Source organism: Monoraphidium neglectum, assembly GCF_000611645.1.
Source record: "Monoraphidium neglectum strain SAG 48.87 unplaced genomic scaffold scaffold01229, whole genome shotgun sequence".
Taxonomy (NCBI): Eukaryota; Viridiplantae; Chlorophyta; class Chlorophyceae; order Sphaeropleales; family Selenastraceae; genus Monoraphidium; species Monoraphidium neglectum.
The window spans coordinates 1-13,097 of record NW_014012399.1 but is presented as its reverse complement, the minus strand read 5'-3'; the positions used below and the strand labels follow the sequence as shown (position 1 = coordinate 13,097).

The 13,097-nt window shown below is 65.3% G+C and overlaps 3 protein-coding genes across 3 annotated transcripts; 1 reads left to right on the top strand and 2 right to left on the bottom strand.

The window, feature by feature from the left end:
• Positions 1 to 1,970: 1,970 nt before the first annotated feature.
• Positions 1,971 to 6,401, bottom strand: MNEG_7114 (Bacillolysin; the record flags this gene model as incomplete). Its single annotated transcript, XM_014044415.1, has 11 exons — positions 1,971 to 2,034; positions 2,286 to 2,304; positions 2,498 to 2,605; positions 2,950 to 3,061; positions 3,437 to 3,515; positions 3,870 to 4,017; positions 4,199 to 4,672; positions 5,000 to 5,111; positions 5,358 to 5,413; positions 5,735 to 6,101; positions 6,387 to 6,401. 11 exons carry the CDS (start codon positions 6,399 to 6,401, stop codon positions 1,971 to 1,973), a joined length of 1,554 nt encoding a protein of 517 aa, XP_013899869.1.
• A 1,262-nt stretch (positions 6,402 to 7,663) lies between these two features.
• Positions 7,664 to 9,774, bottom strand: MNEG_7113 (hypothetical protein; the record flags this gene model as incomplete). The annotated part of the gene is made up of 6 exons (XM_014044414.1): positions 7,664 to 7,696; positions 7,962 to 8,273; positions 8,493 to 8,638; positions 8,982 to 9,075; positions 9,319 to 9,423; positions 9,760 to 9,774. The coding sequence occupies 6 exons, from the start codon at positions 9,772 to 9,774 to the stop codon at positions 7,664 to 7,666; spliced, it is 705 nt and encodes a 234-aa protein (XP_013899868.1).
• An 837-nt stretch (positions 9,775 to 10,611) lies between these two features.
• On the top strand, positions 10,612 to 12,964 carry MNEG_7112 (hypothetical protein; the record flags this gene model as incomplete). Its single annotated transcript, XM_014044413.1, has 6 exons — positions 10,612 to 10,729; positions 11,036 to 11,094; positions 11,368 to 11,986; positions 12,305 to 12,360; positions 12,589 to 12,705; positions 12,917 to 12,964. 6 exons carry the CDS (start codon positions 10,612 to 10,614, stop codon positions 12,962 to 12,964), a joined length of 1,017 nt encoding a protein of 338 aa, XP_013899867.1.
• Between the last annotated feature and the right edge of the window lie 133 nt (positions 12,965 to 13,097).

Below are 13,097 nucleotides of genomic sequence, written 5' to 3'. Positions count from 1 at the left end.
GCCGCTGGCGGTGGCGAAGGCTGGTGTTTGTATTGTTTGGGGGACGTTTGGGGACGGCCGTGCAGGGACGTGAGGATCATGTTGGGTCGTGTCGGGCCAGGCGTGACGCCCGCAAGCGCTTCCCCCTTGCACACGGGTCGACACACGTTGATGCGCGTGCAGGCACGCGTGCGCGCGCGCACACACACACACACACACACACACACACATATACACCCACGAATCCTCCCTCCCTCCCTGCCTCTGTGTGTCTCTCTGTTCCACATACACGCGCACGCGCATGCGCGCACACGACACACCCCGCGACCACCACCACCGACCACCCTTCGCCTGCCGGGCGCGCACCGATCGAAGCAGGCTTGCCCTGCGAGGGGCAAGTGGTGAAGCCCTTCGACACCAGCCAGAACCAGCGGTTGGCGGGGCCGCTGCTGAAGTGCACATCGACCTGCAAGGTCATGGTGTGTAGGTGGCCAACCCCAGTTTTGGTTTGTATTCGCAGCCATCGAGGGGGAGTTGACTGGCGAGACCCTTCAGGTATTGGATTGATACCCGGTCGGCTGGCTTGCGAGGGGAGGCTACCGGATCGTTTGTCGGCTGGTGATGGGTGGTTGCGTTGGCATATGGGCGCGCTGCTGACGCGCGCATGCGCGCACGTGAGGCTGCTGCTGCGTCCGTCTCAGGACCAACGCAGCTGCACCCAGCCAACCCGCCCGTGCGCACTGTTGACAGCGATGGAAACACCACACCACCAACGATGCCCCGTTCACCTCGCAATAATTTGGCAACCCAAACCTCGACTGCGTCGCGCTGTCAAAGTTTGAAATGTTGACGTTCGGGAGCTGCGATGGATTTGTTGGGGTATAGGGGTGGGGGTGGGGGAGAGGGGCGTTGGGGCAGAAGGGATGCAACCTGGGGGGTCCGGGTGCGTATGAAGTCGTGTCGCGCCGGCAAGTCACAAGCGGCCCGGAAAGGGACACGTTGGCAGTCCCAAGTTGCCCCCCTTTTGGCTTCCATGCACCCCTTGACTTCCCGACAGCACATTTTTGCAGTGAGTTGGAAAGAACCCCTACACCGACATACGCACACGTACAAACACACACACACACACACACACACACGCGCGTGCACACATACATACAAACACACACACACACACACACACACATGCAAAGACACACACACATACAATGACACACACACATACAAACACACACACACGCACGCACACACACACGCATGCGCAAAAGGAGCACATGTGCGTGCGTGCGTGTTCACAAACATGCACCTTTTGATCGATCAGCGGAGTCCAGCATGCGAACGAGTTGGCGTCCGCAAGAGGGTTTATCATGGACCGAAGGAAAGGGCGCGAGCAGGTCTTGTTGGGCCAGATGTCGGAACCGATCAAGAAGTCCGCGCCTTTACGGTAGACACCCGTGGATTGGGCGTAATCCATCACGCACTGCGCCATCATGTCTGACGGGCGGGGGCGAGGGCGGGGGCAGGGCCGGGGTAGAGTGGAAAGGGTGGGCTTAGGAAGAGTCAGTTACAAGAGTTGTGAGGACACTGCGCCGGCATGCCGGGCACTGGATGAGGGCGGCGGGGATCGGGAGGGAAGGCGTCGGGGGAAGGAATATGTGATGTGTTGTGCGTGTGTGTGTGAGGGGGAGGCGACATGGGGATTTTGAAGAAGGGGGTTGTGGGGCCCAGGGGCAGGCTTAGTGCTGCATGGGCAGCACTAGTGGCACGTGCTGGGCCCGCAGATGCGACGCCCGACGCCACCCTGCCAGGCCTGCAGCGGCCGGGGCCTCGCGCCAGCTGATGCTTCCCGCCGCGAGCTCGTTGTGGCAGTGCGTTCCGGCGGCGATCCGAGCGGGACCATCCTGCAGCTCGCATTCCAAAGGGGTGATGGCGTCCCCCCCCCCCCAAAAGCACGGGCTCAGGGTTTTAGGCGGGGCGTTGTTGCGGCTGCGCTAACCTGACACGGCCTCGCTGAACGCGCCGTACGAGTTGGTGTAGATCATCCTGCCCGAGAACCTGCGACAGTCAAGGGGGAGGTGGTCGCGCGGCAGGCGGGTGGGCGGCGGCGGCGGGTCTGCAGGGAGCTTGCTGCCCGCTCGACCGGCACCAGCAGTGCGACGGGTGGGGCGGAAGGCAGATAACTGCGTCTAGAGGGGCAGGCAGCAACGTGCCCATTCCACCTCCAAGCCAGGCTTCTGAACGTTGGCAAGAGGCCACGCGCGCTACCCCTGCGGGAGGGCGCGGCACGGCGCCTCCCGGCGCCTCACTCGGTGACGCCGTGGGTGACTGCGGCGGAAAGAGGCGGCCGGGGCGGACAAGAAGGGTGACGTGTCAGCGTTGGAAGGGCCGCTAATCGGCCACGCGAGCCGTGACGACCGAAACAAAAACAGGAAAAGTCAAGCACGCCTCTGCCTTCGCAGCAGCGTGTCGCCATCCACGCAGATGCGCCGGCGCGGCGCCTGCGCCTTCGCCCGCTCACTCTCGTGGGCGGTGACATCGAGGGTGGTGACCGGGCCGTAGGCGGAGGTGCTGCACGATCCAAGGTTGTCGGGGTTGCGGGAGCCGTCTCCATAGTACATCGTGCCGGCTGGGGGCCGCAGCGCGCCGATGGCAGAAGAGCGGCGGAGCAGGGTCGCATCAGGGGACGCGAGGGGCGAGGACGATGGCAGGCGTTGGTTCGAGGGGAGGCTGCTACGCTGCATTGCATGGCCCTGTTCACTCCCCTGGGGCTTCAAAGGTGGGGCGCGTACCAAAGCACACATTGCAGAGGGCCCACATCAACAAGAACCGCAGCAAGCACAGCCCATGCACCACACGTGCGCACACACACACACACACACACACGCACAAGTGCACATTCACGGGCACGCAACAGAAGAGAGGGAGAGAGAGACACCACATCACATCACAAGCAAAGTGCCCAATGCGCACCAGAGTAGAACGCATTGTTGTACTTTGAGCCCACGTGGACGTACGACTTGATGGGGGTGTTCCTGTCATCAAAGCTCTTGCGTTTGTGGACCTTCAGGTAGTACTCGTGAACCTAGGCAAGGGGTGGGTTTGTGAACGAGGTTGCCAAAGACTGGGAGATTTCCAGGGTGGCACGGATGCAGCTGGTTTGCAGGGACGCAGCAGGCCGGGTTCAGTCGGCCGTCAAAGGTGCAAATGAGCAAGTGGGCGCTCAGGAGCGGGCGTTTTCGAGCCCGGCCCATCCATGATGCTGTTCCCTTTGCGGCCCCGCAGGGACACGGGAAGGCACGGCTGGGTGCGGTGCTTATCCGGGCGGGGCGGCACGTCCATATTGCTGCAGCAATCGCTGTCCGTGCATTGTTTTGTGCAAACATATGACCCAAGCCATTGGACGCGGCTGCTGGCCGTCAGAATGCACCAGGCACCCCGCTGCCCGCAGATTACTTACGAGGCCAGCACCCCAGTGCGCGTCGACAGCAGCCGTCTGGCGGTCCGCCGTGGTGATGATGCGCGCGCTGCCCGTGCCCCTGCGGGCGCGGCGCATGGAAACGTCAAAACAACCCGGCGACGAGGTGGGGGGTTCGGTGGTGCGTGACTTGGTTTTCTTGGTCTGCTGCGCGCCTGGGCCCATGGGATGAGGCAGGCAATCGGGACGGGGCTGAAATTGTGCACTCAACACTGACAACAATGTGAGGTCAGATTCAGCACACTATCCTGCTTGACTTTCGGAGCCGCGCATCTCCTGTTGCATTACAACCCCCACCACATGCGCAGGCCCACGTGGGACTGCGCTGGCACAAGTCGTGGCCGGTCCCAGCATGATCAGCACTGTTGCTGCATCTGGCAACCAACCATGGCGCTGGCGGAAACAACATGCCCACCAGTTGTTGTCGTCGTCCCTCTCAAGCTCGGGCACTACAAAGATGTCGTTTACCGCCAAATTCAGGAAGTCAAAAGTCTGCGCCTTGTTTGCTCTGAAATCCGTCAACTCAAAGCGACCGCCGGCCTGGTTTCTGTTGGAACTCCTGCCTGCATTTCACGAGTGAGGGTTGAGGGGATGGCGGGTTCTCTGTTGCATCAGTCGGGCAGGTCATGGTTAGGTCGTGTTTGGCGCTCAGCGGCCGGAGCACCTGCAGTGTCAAAGACAGGTGCAGGGGGCGGCCCGGCACCGCGGCGCACATCTGTTGGCCAAACGTAGCACAATCCGCACCCGTGTTGAGCCTTGTGATGACGCCGGCGTAGAGCGCAGTGCCGGTGCCGATAGATGCAGACACGCCGGTCCTCAGCTCATCTCTGGTCGAGATCACTCTGCCGTCTGTCGCATCTACATACACCTTGAGGTCACGCGGCTGGCTGGTGCTGCCCGGGGGCAGGAATATGCTCTGAGCAAACGCAGCCTTGCAACCATCCGAGAAGCACACCACCTCGGGCGCGTCAGCTGTCGCCTGGCCGCCACCGCCCCCGCCCGCGTCCGGCGCGCCGAGCGACGCGGGCGACAGCGCGCGCGCGGCGAGCGCCTGAACGTCGCCGGCGGCGGCGGCGCGGAGCGCGGCGGCGGCGTCGGGGCGCGCGTCGGGGGCGGCTGCCAGCGCCGCGGCCGCGGCAGTGGCTTTGGCGCGGCCAGAGCTGATGAACCCGCCCCGGGGCATTGTGGCAGGGGTGAGCAGGCTGGGGATGTAACCACCTGAGAAGGGGGCGATTTCATTATGAGAATCGAATTGCGAGGGAACAAAACAGGCAGTGCAATGTCAGAAATTGGTGGTGCGGGGAGTCACTATCATCCAAAGAAAGGGGGTAGGGCTGCATAAACGGCGGCCCTTTGGAGCCTGGACGCACACACGCCGCGCACAATGGCCAGCGCAGAAGCCGGGGCCTCCGCGGGCGCGACGGCGGCGCGGCCGTGCGCCAGCGGCTGCCAGGGCGGGCAGCGCAGCGCGTGTGGGCGAGTGACGGTGCGCGCTTTGGACCGCAACGGGAGCGGGTGTGGAGCGGGGAGCGCCCACACCCTCACCTGTCACTGCGTAGACTGTGTTTTTGTCGAGATGCACCAATATGTAGCCGTTGCTGACCGGCAGTGCATCAAAGTCATTGGACGGGTTGAACGTCGAGGTCCACGGCTGGATCTGTTCACATAGGGATCAGGGTTGAGGGTTCAGGGGGTTGAGCTCCACGGCTGGATCTATTCACAGGGTGGGTTGGTGCGTGCAGGTTTGAGGTGTCAGACGGCTCAAAGCATCAGAGCTGTTGTGCAGGGCAGATAGCGGCCGAGGCGAATCAGGGGGCTCCAACCGCAGGCGGGCCTGCAGGAGCGAACGGGGTGCGGGACGTTTGACATGTGCTTGCGGCGCCGCGGCTTGGAGAGGCGTCACCTGCTCCAGCCGCACATGACGCCGCTTGACCGACTTTCGGTTAATGACAACCGCCTCTGATGAGGGTATGGTGGTGACGCGGCCGGGGCGCGGCCAGACCGGGCCAGGCGGGGAAATATCGGGGAGTAGAAGTGCCGTCAGGTCAGCGTGTGGGGCTTAGTCAGCACGGCTGCTGGCTGCGTGTCCCCGGCTTTTGTCCTCCAGCAGCCACAATGTATGCGCAACACTGCAACTATGCACGCATGTACAAACTCACAGCGCGCACGCACACACCACACACGCGCGCGCACACACTCACACACTCACATACCACACACGCACACATCACATACACCACACACGCCAAAAAGACACACTCGCACGCGTGCTGGGCCCACCAGTCCAGTCTTGGTATGACTTTGTGAGATTCTTGTTGAAAACAGCCGCTCGCAGGTAGCCGCTGGGGATTGCAAACTGCGACCCGGCCCAAGCGAGGACCTCCTTCACTGACGGCTTGTACTTGGCCGATTTCGTAGGATTGATGAGCGTCGGCGCGGAGAGGCTGACGCGGGTGATGACGCTCCCATTGGCTGGCACTGCCCCCGTATATTTGTAGCAGGACAAGCGGCCGCAGCCGACGCAGCCGGCGGGGTACCGGCCAAAGAGCTCTGGCGCCACCCCCTGGACGCCGCCCGAGCCATCGCTGCTCTCGCCAAAGGCCCGCACTCCTCCCACTTCAAGAGCATCATCGGCAGGCGCGAGGGCCTGCGGGCACCGCAGCGCGTGCGGGCATGGGCGGCTGCTTTCGGCCGCTCGCGTGGCTGCATGCGCGGTGTACTCACGGCGTGTGCCTGTGCCTGTGACAAAGCTGCTGGAGCCAGCTCACGTGTCACGAAAATAACTGGTGAAACCCCAAAACGCTTTATGGGTGGTGCTGAGCCTGGCAAAACACTGGCAGGCGCTGTGGCTGCATGAAGCAGCACACGCTGGTACTGCAGCTGCAGCAGCGGCGGTCAGGCCATAGGCGGGTGACACCCCACAGCTGCGCACCTGGGCGCCCCCCATGGCCGAAAAAAAGAGCGCCATAATTCCGAGGACTGACTGCACCCGCATGTTGCTCCACTGCTTTACTGGGCCCGCCGAGCTGCGGTTCGGGTTCCTCTTGCAAGTGTCAGGAAGCCTTGAAATGTCCTTCGTGAAACCTCGACTTCCTTTCACGGTGTTTACAAACGCGTTATCTCGTTTCACGACCGATGTGGACATCCAGGCTGCTGCAGGAAGTCGTTGCTGCGGTCACAATATCAAATTACGCTAGATTTCCATCGGAGTCTGACGAGTTGCATCGAAACTCGAGCATGCGGCAGGTTGTAGCTGCCGGCGTGTGCCCACATGTCATTCCGAAGCTGGAGTGGCCGGCCTGACCACCACGGACCTGCCCTAATACTGTACGGAGCGCCGTGATCCGAGGTCACGCCTGCTAGCCAACAAATCAAATCAACAGCTCGTTGCCAAGACATCTCGCACCTGCGGTGCGCGGCATCACAGTGTTCGCAGCAGCGCACACCACCACCACCCACTGACTGCCCCACCATCACTCAGCAAGCAGGTGGCCATGTGCTGACCAAACCTGCAGACTCAGCCAGGGCAAGGGCGTTTGCGGCTGTAGCATCCACCTGGCCAGAGAGCGGCCGGCCTGCTGTGGCGCGAGCCGAGCACCTCCCTCCTGGCGTCACGAGCGGCACTCCGGCGCGCGGGGTACGACGGGGCTTCCCCTAGCGAGGCGACCCAGACTCACCCGACCCTCCCTCTGTGTGCCCCTGCCGCCACGCGGCCAGCAGGCACTGCAGGCAGCAAACATTCCCCCTCCCTCAGCCCCGCCGCCGCCTGCGCATCCGCCGCTGCAGGCGCCGCAACCACCCATGCGCATCGGGTGACATCAGCAGCGGCGGCCGCCGGCTGCTGACGAGTGCGTGCGTAATGCTTTCCACCTCGCCGGCAACACCGACATCGCCATGGCGTTTCAGGGGGTTGGATGCTTACACTGCAGCACCCCGACACTGTTTGGACCCACTGGCCGCAGAACGAGGTCAGCCAGCAGACGAGAGAAAGCCGCACTCTCGCCCGCGCCTCCAGCGTGCACGCCTTGGCAGGAGCTTGCCGGAAGCTTGCGGCACCGTGCCGCCGATGAGTCATGGCGCAGACGCCGTCAGAGCAGGCCCCAGCCCTGCCTTGCGAGCTGAAGGGCAGTGAGTCGGGGGGCGTGCTGGCTTCACACGTCTGCGGCACGTCAAAACGAGGCCGGGGACGACAACGGCGGCCCCGGCGGCTCAGGAGCCGACCTTGCCGTAAGTAGAGCGGACCTGCGGCGAGTGCAAGGGGCGGGCAAAGGGCACGAGTGTTGTGCAGGAGCCGAAACCCAACGGTGTCCAGGCAGGCGAGGCATGGCGTGCGGGCATGCAGCTCGGCGTTCCGCCCAACAGGATGAATGGGGCGCTCCAAAGTCCAATGACCCCGGCAGGGCGCTGAGCGGCTGAACCACTACCCCAAAGTCCACTTCGCGTGCCTGGCCCCATGCAGTATCATCCAGCGGAGGCCCTGCGGTCAGCGAGCGCCCCATGCACTCACCCGTAGAAGCGAGGGGTCGCGAGGGGCACACTCCAGCACCACAATCCGGTTGGCCAGCACGCGTCGCGCCGCCGCCGCCTCGCCGCCGCCGGGGCCAGTCGCCGCCGCGCCCGCCGCCCCCCGCCGCTTGCCGCGCCGCCCCTCTGCCGCCTGCTGCTGCGGCTGCTGCTGCTCCCCCTCCTCCCCCTCCCGCTGCCGCGGCTGCTGCTGCTGCGTCGCTTGGCGCGGCTGCTGGTTCACATAGGTGGAGGCTATCACGCACGCCACGTCCTGCGTCCTGACCAGCAGCCCCCGCCTCGCCGAAATGACCGCCTGCCAGGGGTCCCCCAAAAGTGGGTGCGGCAGGCACGCGTGTTCGATCAATCAGCTGCGTGCATGCATGCAGCAGTTGAGGTTCAAGGTGCAGAGACATGCACGGGGGCACACAAATTACGCCACGCCGGGGGCCGGGGAGCGGCCTTGTTTGGATGCAAGCACATGAGTTGGTGGGCATGCGGGCGAGCGCGCGCCAGGCGCACTGCGCGTGCGCACCTGCAACGCCTGCGCGGTCGCCGCGCGGCCGAGGCACTCTAGCACTGTGTGTCCGGCTGTGCTGACGCGCGCGATGATGGCGCGGGCCAGGGCGTCGGGCTTCGTTTCGGCCGTCACCAGGAGCGAATTGTCCGTCAGGATGTCGCCTGGGTGGTTGGAAACGTGGGGCCGAGGCCAGGGCAGGGGGCGGACGGGATGCGGGAGGCCAGGTGACGGGGGCTAGGGGCAAGGAGGGTTGGCCGGGTGCATGGCGCCGCACGGGTGCTCGATGGGAGGTGGATGGGTCAACCCGCCACCCCAGGGCCGCCGATGTCAGCGTGGAGGAAGGGTTCGCTGCCTATGAGAGGGCGCGGTGGGATGCACCCCACCTCCCGGGCCGGCATCGCAGCGGGGCCGGGCAGCGGGGCCGGTGGCACACATGCCCATGACTGTCAGCTTGCCCTGCTGGCGTGGCGAGCCCGCGGCGCCCGCGCCTGCATTAACCCGCACCCGCGGCGATGCGCGCGGCGTAGAACACGGTGGCGCCCTCCGGGATGGTGGGCGGCTCCGCGCTGCGGCCCGAGATGAGCGTGGGCTGGAACGACTGCGGAGCAGCGAGCGGCAGCGCGGCGCAGCGTGCGGGACGCGTCGTCGATGCATGCGGCGACGCGGCGCCAACGTAGTCCAGCATATTGCTGCGCACCCACTTTGGCGGGCGCGAGGCGCCCGACGGATTTACAAGCATACAGGTGACGGCAGCAGCGGGTTCAGCAATCATGGGGGATTTCGCAGTGTTCGCTACCACTACAGCAAAAACACTGCTATGAAGAGTAAAAATCGGGCGCACCAGCATCTGACCGATGTCCTGCTTTGCCATAGTGTTGGCCATTGTCAGCACCAGGGCCGCCTTAGTCACCGACGCGGCGTCCACCGCCACCACGCGCACCAGCGGCTGCGATGTTTTGGGGGAGGGGGTGGTGGCCGTTGCGGGAGGCTGATCAGCTCGGTCAGGCGAGTGTGCGACTGAGTCAGCATTTGGGTGGGGCGGAGCGTCCAGGTGCGGTTGTTTTGGGGGAGGGGGTGCGCGGCGTTGCAAGGGGCCCAGGTGGTCGTGTCGAGCAAGCTTGCGGTTTCGTGCACGTGCCGGGCGGGGCGGCTGCGGCTGGGAGCGATTGAGTGCTGGCAGGCACATGACGGGCGCCGCGCGCGCGGCACAGCGGCGGCGGAGCGGGGATAGCCGGCACGCGGCTGGCGGACGGCGGTGCGAGGGCGCCGGGGCAGCACCCACCTCTCCGCTGCCCATGAATTTGCAGAGGCAGCCTGCCGCGCCCGCCGGGGACGACCCCTCAGCAACCCTGACCACCGGTGAGTCCTGCGACTCCCTGTCCCGCACCAAACGCTGCTGCCGCCGCTGCTGCTGCTTCCACCGCTGCAGCCGCTGCCGCTCGCGCGCGGCGGCGGCGTCGGCGTCGGCGTCGCTGGCCGCCCGCTCTTCCTGCCGCTCTTGCTGCGGTTGCCGCTGCTTCCGTTGTCCGCCCCGCCGGGGCTTGGACTGCTGCGCCGCAGCCTCCGTGGCCGTGTCGGTTGCAGGGAGCGCCTCTGCCTCTGCCGCAGCGACTGCTGCTGCAGTAGCGCGGCGCAGGAGCGCACGTGCTGGCGCGCGGGTGGACAACGTTTGCCGGGCCCCTGTGCACAGGGACCCTGGCCGCAGTGGCGTCCTTATCAATCGCATTCTGAAGCTCAAGCACCAATGTACCCTCGGATCGGCTTGGGCTGGGCTTCAGGAGGTTCTCGCCTCTGCGATATGGTCCTGAGGCGATCTATTCGAGAGATTGCGACCTCTTGAAGCAATCACTACTTGCTGAGACGGTTGCGTCGCTCATCCATGTCATCCAGGTTTCCGCGCTTGCCTAGCACGCTGGCACCGTCGCAATCATGCATCAGTCACTGTCACCCCGGTGCCACCTAGACCATCTGCATGGACTGTCGTCCGTATACTGCAACTCACAACCTAAGACACAGCGATCATAAGCATTATTCACCGACACATCGCACAAAGTGCTGTGTGGCAGTTTCAACACATCAAGATCGCCTGGTCGACTCATTTTAGCACGTCCGATCGCCTTACGTATTTTAAACCATGGGGAAGCAAGACGGGGGCGGGATGGACCCGCGATTTGCCAAAATGCTCACGGACCCTCGCTTTCAGCGCTTTCCGAAGAAGAAGAATACCGTGGAGATCGATGAGCGCTTTGCTGGTGAGGTGAAACAGATGCAGGGTGGCTGGCGGCCGGCTGCGCGATAAGTGCAGCGGCAGCCCGCACTGCCGCCGTCACCGCAGCCGCCGCCATCGCCCCGCCGACGGCGCAGTTTGGCACCATGAGGCAGCGCATCCGCCTTCTACACTCCGTATCTTGCCATGCCTGGCAGCTACACGCCCACCGCCACCCTCATCAGTGGTCGTGCCATGCGCTGTGCTGTGCCAACGCCCCTTGCAACCGGCAGCCGGCTTGCCCCCAACAAACCGACCGCCGCCCGCGTCGCACCCCTACCCCGCCCCGCAGGCATGTTCTCGGACCCTGACTTTCAGGGCAGGGCCCCGGTCGACAAGCGCGGCAGGAAGGTGAGCATCGGCTGGTCGCTGGGGGTGCCCGCAGCAGCTTGCGGTTGCCGCCTCTTCGCAACAAACAACTTTCACAACAAACGCCAGCCTGCACAGGCACAGCACGCGGCGCTGATGCTCCTCCAACCACTATCTCCTCCGATGCTCCTCTGGCTGCCACTTGAAGGCGCCGCTTTGGAACTGCGCTGTTCCTGTAAGCCGCGGCGTCCTCTCTCCCACTCTTCGTCTCAGCCCTCAGCCCCAGTGCTCCCGTGCTTGCCCCGGCTGCCGCAGGTGTCAAAGAAGGCGGCTAAGGGGGATGACATGCGGCGCTACTATCGCTTAAAGGATGAGGGGGACTGGGGCGGCAAGGAGGGCGGGGAGCAGCCTGAGGGGCAGGTGGAAGCGGAGGAGCGACTGCCAAAGCAGGCTGCAAAGGGGCGGGCGCAGCAGCAGCAGCAGCAGCAGCAGCAGCAGCAGCAGCAGCAGCAGCAGCAGCAGGTATCGCCGGCGGGGAAGAAGGGCCGTGCGGCGCGGGCAGCACAGGCGGGGGTCACACAGCAGGCAGCAGCCAAGGGGAAGGCCAAGGGGGCAAGGGCCAAGCAGGGGGCCAGCCACGCTGACGAGGACGATGAGGATGCACAGATGGCCAAGGCGGCGGCACGGCTGGCGCCAGCCTCGGATTCAGAGGACGGGGATGAAGAGGAAGACGAGGGGCCGCCTGGCGGGCGCGGAAGCGGCGGCGGCGGTTCGGCCTCCAACAGGGCGGCGGCAGGGGGAGGTTCTGAGGACGAGGGTTCTGAGGATGAGGGTTCCGAGGATGAGGGTTCCGAGGAGCCGTCAGGCAGCGAGGAGGAGGAAGACGAGGAGGCGGAGGCGCAGCGGCGCTGGGCGCGTGCGAGGGGCCTCGTCGGTGAGCATTCGGGGGTGGGGGGGTGGGGTAGGGCAGCTGCGGGGCCTGCCAAACGGGGGCGCGTGCAGGGGGCCGACCCAGGCGCAGCGCAGCAGCTTCCGGCGCCTGACGATGCGCGGCAGCGCGAGGCTGGCCTCGTTTTCAAGCACGGCCGTGCGCGGGGCGCCCGCGGCCCGCAGCCACTTGCGCACTGCCTCGATGTATCAGGATCAGAGCCGCGCACGGCGCAGCGAGCCCCGGCGGAGAGCCCCTCGGCGGGGGTGGTGTGAGGAGCTCACGCCCGCCCGCGTGCCCACATGTGTGTTTGTCGATGCGCAGACGTCAGCTCCTCATCTGATGAAGAAGATGACAGCGAGGATGAGGGTGGCTTTGAGGTGGGCGGGCCTTGCATGTGGGTTCGTATTGTTTGAGAAACCGGCCACCTGGCCGGCCCATCAGCAGACAGCCCGCGGCCCCCGAGGCTGGCCGAGCAGCCGCCGCGGTGCTGCGGGCGCCGTGCTGCGCTCTGCTCTGCTTTGGAGCCGTCAGATGCGTCGCCCCCCTCCCCCCGACGCTCCGCGACGCGCCCGCGTGCACCCGTGCCGATCTTCCGGCGAATGCAGGACGGCGGCGCCGGGGGCGCGTCCGAGGAGGAGGAGAGCGCGGGCTCTATGGATTCGGAGGAGTGGGGCGCGGGCGCCAAGGCGGGCGCACGCAAGGAGAGCATACCCGCATCAGAGGTGCGGCCGCCCGGGCGCTGGTTTGGGCCCGGCCACGCGGCAGGCGGCGCGCCTCCCAAAAAGCGGCGCGGCGGCTTCTGTGCGCGCCGACCTCGCGTATCAGGTTGCTTTTGCAGAGGGTGAAGCATTCTCGTTATGATGGGGCTGCGCCCGCCTCTGCGCCAAGCGCCACGTCAGCAGCCGTCCCTCGGGCGGCCCGCCACGTGCGCAGCCGGCGCCGGCGTCCCACACCCCGCCCGACCAGCGCCCTCAAACCTGACCTGCAAGCGCTCGACCGCCAACCGTCAACTGCCAACCGACAACCGACAACCGTCAACCGCAGGAGACGCGCAGGCTCGCGGTGGTCGACCTGGATTGGCAAAACGTGACCGCCGTTGACATCCTGGCCGTGC